The 6,881-nt window shown below is 38.2% G+C and overlaps 1 protein-coding gene across 1 annotated transcript in view; it reads left to right on the forward strand.

The window, feature by feature from the left end:
- The window catches only part of extl3 (exostosin-like glycosyltransferase 3), a 43,997-nt gene extending 41,195 nt beyond the window's left edge, over nt 1-2,802 (forward strand). Inside the window, exon 6 of the mRNA XM_055015775.1 lies at nt 376-2,802. Within this exon, the coding sequence (XP_054871750.1) occupies nt 376-585 (210 nt within the window). The 3' untranslated portion in view covers nt 586-2,802. The remainder of the gene's footprint in view (nt 1-375) is intronic.
- Nucleotides 2,803-6,881: the final 4,079 nt, after the last annotated feature.

Raw genomic sequence — 6,881 nt, forward strand, 5'->3', positions numbered from 1 at the left:
GCTTTTCTTTCAAGAATAAGGACATTTCTAACTGACATTAGAAAATAAGCAAAATTACTACTCACACTACTTACCTGATTTGCATTTTACAGTCTAAACATACCAATTCATCCATAATTTACACTTGCTCTTGTGTTTTTTGGTTTTGGAAAAGTTAAAATAGACCGCTAATCATCACTTTGTCAAGACTGAACAGTCATTTTTTTTGAGACGGGGTTTAGAAAACAGTTCATTCCCAAAAAATCTTTAAATTAAAAATAAAAAATCCCACAGCAGTAACCACCGCTGTAAAGCCCCGCTTGTCCACATTACATCAAAATACTTTTGGAAAAGTTAATTTCATACATTTACAAGCTATCTCTCTATCTGTCTTAGGTGACATCTCGTTGGACTTTCCGATGTCCTGGATGCCCTCAGGCTCTTTCACACGATGACTCACATTTCCATGAGCGCCACAAGTGCATCAACTTCTTCGTCAAGGTGTACGGCTATATGCCACTGCTATACACACAGTTTCGTGTAGACTCAGTGCTGTTTAAGACTCGTTTACCCCATGACAAGACCAAGTGCTTCAAGTTCATCTAGCATCAGGTCCAACAGTGAAAAGATCCAAATCAGAGTGGATTGAAGGACTGGAAGTATTTAAAGAGAAGAGCAGCTCCCACTGCAAGCTGTCATGAAGATGGATAAATGCACAGCAAGATAAATGCAGTTTTGGGAGAGGATGTTACCCAGGCAGATAGACAAGTTAACCTAAAAAGATGTTGGCTGGTGGTCTGATCCACAACTCTCCCGACAATTTGAAGAGTGGAAGCTGAAAGGGACCACTGCCAACAAAATAAGCCTTTTCAGTGGATGTCTCTCCTCTTTTTTCATGTCCTTCAATCATGCTCAATCATCAACCACTAACCACAGATATTATTTACACCTCTTAACTGGCTGCTGAGGAAAGAGGGCAGTTGTACACAGTGTACAGAAACTCACCCAGGTTAAAGTCTACCAGACAATGAAACTAGTGGATAACTGACGCCAAGTTGCGTTCGACCCAGAAGGCTATCAACGGTTCCAGCTGAGTGAGGAAAAAGTGACAATGGCACTTGGCTGCCACTACGCTTTTTGTTTTGTTTTCCATTTTACAGCTACAAACTGTACTTCTTGTACATGTACGTGAGAGAAGCACTGACGGTTAGAAGTATTTTATTGAACCTTTTTTTAACAATGTTGTTTAAATGTGTAAATCTTTATGTGGAGTGAACATTTTCCAGAACCTCTGCCTGTTGGAGATCAGAACGAGACAGGACCTTGACTGAAATGTAAAACAGATCAGCCCAATCATGTTTAAGTAGTGTTAAGTGCTTGAGAGGGAATTCACTTCAGCGGTCACCATAATGCCTCAAATTTGTCATGAAAACCAGCCACCATTTTGTCATTTTGTTAATGCTTACATGATGTACACTCTGTGTGAGTGTTCAAACAGCCTGTTTTTTATGCTATAGGGTGTGTACAGATGTTTGCAATATTGGTCCAACTTTAATGAAATCATGCCTAAATATATTCATATCGATTAGTTAATAGTTATACTGTCCCAAACTGAAGTGCAACAAAGTTACTGCTGTCAAAATCAACAAAAATTAGTTTTGATTTTTAATTGAGTTATGCAGAAAGGCTTCAGCGAAGTGTAATATAAGAATTACGGCATCATTGTAACGAGAAAAATTTGATATTTTATTTTATATACACTTCTGTGCTTTCTGACAGCAAGTTAGATGCAAAATCAGTGCCTGTTAAATTGGTCTATTGAATATGAAACAGCCAACAGCTGCTTAGCTTTGCAAAGAATAAAGACTGGAAAATGGAAGACACTGGTCTGGCTCTGTGGAAAGGTTACAAATACTGCCTAGTAGCACCTCTAAAGCTCACTAATTAATGCATCATTCATTTTATGGACCAGTGATGTGTCTGTGAGCAGTTACTAGGCAACCAGTAGAAACACTAGGAAGTTAATGATCTCTGTCAAGAAATAGTCCAGCACATATCAGAAAAACATAAGTTGTTGCTTTTATTCCTCTTTTTTGTATTAATTAAGCAAAAGACGCATAATGTGTTAATGTTTGAGCTTTAGAAGATTTCATTACTGTTGTCACCATTTCCAGTCTTTGTCTTAAGCTCTACTAACCAGCTGCAGATACAGTATGAGAATGGTGCCAGTCAACTTCTCTAACTCTTTACCAGAAAGCAAGTCAACTTATCTCCCAAAATATAGAACTTTTTTCTCTAATATATAGCCAGTTCTGGCTTTGCAACACATTTATACGACATGCCCCATCACATTCATGTTATCCCTCTAGATAGAACTTTCCCACCTCAGACAGAAATGTCACTTTTGCAGTGTTGCCATGTTGGTTTCACTTTATCTTTTACCGTTGCTTGATGAATGTTTTCTTTGCCAAATAGGTACGATGTCTACTACTTTACAGCATAATTTGCAGGGTGCACAGTGTTAATGCTTGCTAAAGTGATGCAGTGGTACCATACCGGGAGTCAATCAATTGGAGCCCAACCCATCATGTAATATAAATCCAAAGTCCTTTAGTTGACCATGTCAGAGTTGATTCCTGTAATCTGAACAAAAGACAAACCTAAAACATCCCCAGATTATTTTCTGGTTGTTAGGATGCTTTTATGACAAACCTCTCATAAGTCCATGGTTCCTGTATATTTATTGAATATATTATTAAAAAAAAAAAAAGATTTTTTTTAGAAACTGACAATGAGACATGCAATAAACAACAAGACATTGCAGGGGGTTTTTTTTGTTAGTTTTTTTTACCACAAAGTGGTCTCAACCTTATCGAGCCATTTAATTTCATTGCCAAGGAAAACTAGCTAGTGCCACTGCTTTGGGGGACCTTACTGACCTGAGAGCAGTATAATTACTGGTTGTTACAACTGTTGACCTGTAACTAGTGTCATAAATTGATCTTCAGCAACAAGCCAGTGGAGACCACTTGTCTTTGAAGCCAAATCTTCACCTAATCCAGGTGGTTACTACTGTTCCCTCCCATAAAACCTAAAAATATCGGGTCAGGTCTGTTTACTTAAGAATGATAAACGAGGAGAAAGATGCCATGTTAGTTTGGTGAAACAACTAGAACAAGTCCAAATTTCTTTTTGTTGCTGCACCAAACTTGAAAAACCATCCTGGCTTCTAACCTACTCACCACATCTCAACACTTTTATTGGAGCTCCAGGGGCCTCATGATTACCTGGCTGACTGTAAACCAGCCCTCAAGGCACAGTTTGGGTCAGCGAGTGTTCCTCCCACCTCTGTGGTTTCTCCCCTACAAGGATCTGAGGCACAGCTGGTTTTCCGTGGCTCCAAGCTGGATGAATTTGCCTGGAAGGCCGTAGTCTAGTACTTCGTGTACAGAGTTGTGAAACTATGTGCTCTTGGGTCTGATCCAGGACTGTGGGCGAGGCTCCAGCCACCTGCAAGTGCTGCTTGCGCTGTACCAGACTGTTGACAGATGACAGCGTGAAACATACCATTGAAGGCCAGATGAATGGAAATAAAAACTCTCAATATTGTTAAAATGTATCCATCTCCTTTCCAAAAATATCAGCACGTTTTGAGAAATACACTACCGTTCAAAAGTTTGAGGTCACCCAGGCAATTTCATGTTTTCCATGAAAACTCACACTTTTATTCATGTGCTAGCATAACATAATTGCACAAGGGTTTCTAATAATCAGTTAGCCTTTCAACATGATTAGCTAACACAATGTACCATTAGAACACGGGAGTGATCGTTGCTGGAAATGTTCCTCTGTACCCCTATGTAGATATTGCATTAAAAATCAGCCGTTTCTAGCTAGAATAGTCATTTACCACATTAACAATGTCTAAACTGTAAACTGTTTCTGAAGAATGTTATCTTCATTTAAAAAAATGTTTTTCTTTCAAAAATAAGGACGTTTCTAAGTGACCTCAAACTTTTGAATGATAGTATAACTTCCTATTAGCTTTCTAGTAGAGGATTAATGTTAGATTTATAACAGTGAAGCTGCAGTCAGCTTCGCGTTAGCATAGCCTTAAGATGTTAAACAGGAGAAAAACGTTGGTTTGGCTTGTTTGTTCAATCCGTTTTTTTTTTGTTTTTTTTTAAAGGTCTAAAAACTAGAGCTGCAATGGTGAATTATTTAGTTTTCAATATAAAATCAGTCACCATCTATTTTAGCAATCCATTAACTGGTATAAGTATCCTTTTAAGAAAAAAAATCTGAATTCTGTGATTGCAGCTTCATAAATATGAATAATTTCTGGTTCAGTTCCTTCTCTGACAGTAAACTAAATATCTTTGGGTTGTGGACAGAACAAGACATTTGAGCTTCGTGGGCATCTTGGGTTTTGGGAAACCGCAAGCTACATTTTTTTAATATTTCCTGACATTTAAAGACCGAACAGCTGCAGTTGTGATCAAAAGTTTACACAGATTTGTAAAGACCATGTATTTTATGGCTGTCTTGAGTTTCCAAAGACTCGTATAACAATGAATATTCTGTTATGAAGTAATTGAAATACATGCATCTTTCTGACAAGAACAAAATCATGAGTTTGGTTCTTTCATAGACTTATTATAGGTCTTCTGGAAATGAGACAAAATCTGCTGGGTCAAAAATACATACATGGAGCAACTTGAACTATCAGTTTTGGTGATTTGGTAATTTTCTTAGTGGCATACTTTTTGTGTATGACTACAATTGACTGCAGTTGCTCACTCCTCTGAGCCAATTTAAATTGGGCCCAATTGATACTCCGATTAGACTCAGCCATAAACACAACAAAAGGAATGTCTCAGGAGCGCAACAAAGATCTGAAAAAGCAAATCATTGAGTCAGGAAAGTCACCTGGAGTAATTTCAGAGTAGCTAGAGATCCTAAAATAATCTGTGCAAACAATCTTAAGTATAAAACGCATGATACAGTTGTGTCACTGCCACGATCAGGAAGAAAACACAAACTATCACCTGCTGCTGAGAGACAGTTGGTCAGGATGGTCAAGAGTCGACCAAGAACCATCAAAAAGCAGCTCTGCAATGAATTAGAAGCTGCTGGATCACAGGTGTCACTGTCCACAGTCCAGCGTGTTACGTAGCTTGAGCTAAGAGGCTGCTGTGCAAGAAAGAATCAGTTATCTAGAAGCTACACCTAAAGGCATGACTTCTGTGGTCAGATGGAACAAAGACTTAGCTATTTGGCCACAATTACTGGAAATATGTTTGGAGGAGAGAAGGTGAGGCATTTAACCCCAAGAACACCAAAATCTACTGTCAAGCACGGTGGTCGTATTATGTTCTGGGGCTGTTTTGGTGGCATTGGAACTGGTGCTTTACACAAAATCAATTTAATAATGAAGAAAGAATTACCTCCACCTTTTTCTTTTGAAAAAAGTAGTATCATTGGTCAGAAGGTTGGGTCTTGGACGCAGTTGGATCTTCCAACAAGACATTGTCCCCAAACACATCAAAAAGGATTAAAAGTATGTCTAAATCAGGCTAAAATTAAGGTTTAAGATTTGTCTCCCTGAAATCCTGACTTTAACCCCATCAAGAACCTGTGGACTGTGATGAAGGACAAATTTGTGTCAGACGGTCAACAAATTTAGTTGGTCAGCTGATTTTGCATTATTTCCAGAAGACCTGTAATAAATCTAGGAAAGAACCAAAATGTATGACTGTTTTCTTTTGTTACAAAGATGAATGAGTTATAATGATTCCATCATAGGAGTCATTGGAAACTCAAGATTGTCATGATGTGCATTTGTGTTAATAATGACTCGAATCTAGAAAATAAAAGAAAAAGAAAAATGGTTGCAGCCCTAGAGAAAATGACATCTTGCTGGTTAATAGAATGTTATGAATGTTGATGTCACAGATCTGTGTCACCCAATTAATTCTGGAAAGCATGGGAGATTCAACACAAAAACCTACTGAGAGTTGATGTTAAAATACATAATACAGTCAAGTCCATAAATATTTGGACATTGACACAATTTTCAGCTTTTCAGCTCTGTACACACCACAATGGATTTTAAATGAAACAATCAAGATGTGCTTTAAGTGCAGACTGTCAGCTTTAATTTGAGGGTATTTACATACAAATCAGGTGTAGGGATTACAACTCATTTTATATGTGTCCTCCATCTTTTTAAGGGACCAAAAGTAATGGGACAAACAAACAATCATAAATCAAATTATCACTTTTACTATTTGGTTGCAAATCCATTGCTGTCAATGACAGCCTGAAGTCTGGAACCCAATGTCATCAGGTGAATCGTGTAGGAATTACAGCACATTATACATGTGCCTCCACCTTTTTAAGAGACAAAGTGTGCTATTTATGTTTGGAATCTGGTGAGGTCAACTCTCAATATGAAGTCCAAAGAGCTGTCACTATCAGTGAAGCAAGGCATCATTAGGCTGAAAAATCAAAATAAACCCATCAGAGAAATGGCAAAAACATTAGGTGTGGCCAAATCAACTGCTTGGTCCATTCTTAAAAAGAAAGAATGCACTGGTGAGCACAGTAACGCCAAACAACCCAGAAGACCTTGGAAAACAGTGTGGTGGACGACAGAAGAATCCTTTCCCTTGTCAAGAAAAACCCCTTCACAACAGTTGGCCAGATCAAGAACACTCTCCAGAAGGTAAAAGTCAACAATTAAGAGAAGACTTCACCAGAGTGAATACAGAGGGTTCACCACAAAGTGAGAAACTATTGGTGAGCCTCAAAAACAGGAAGGTCAGATTAGAATTTGCCAAGAACATCTAAAAGAGCCTGTGCAGTTCTCTAACAACATCCTATGGACAGACGAGACAAAG

This window comes from Amphiprion ocellaris, chromosome 12, assembly GCF_022539595.1.
Source record: "Amphiprion ocellaris isolate individual 3 ecotype Okinawa chromosome 12, ASM2253959v1, whole genome shotgun sequence".
In the NCBI taxonomy this organism is placed as follows: domain Eukaryota; kingdom Metazoa; phylum Chordata; class Actinopteri; family Pomacentridae; genus Amphiprion; species Amphiprion ocellaris.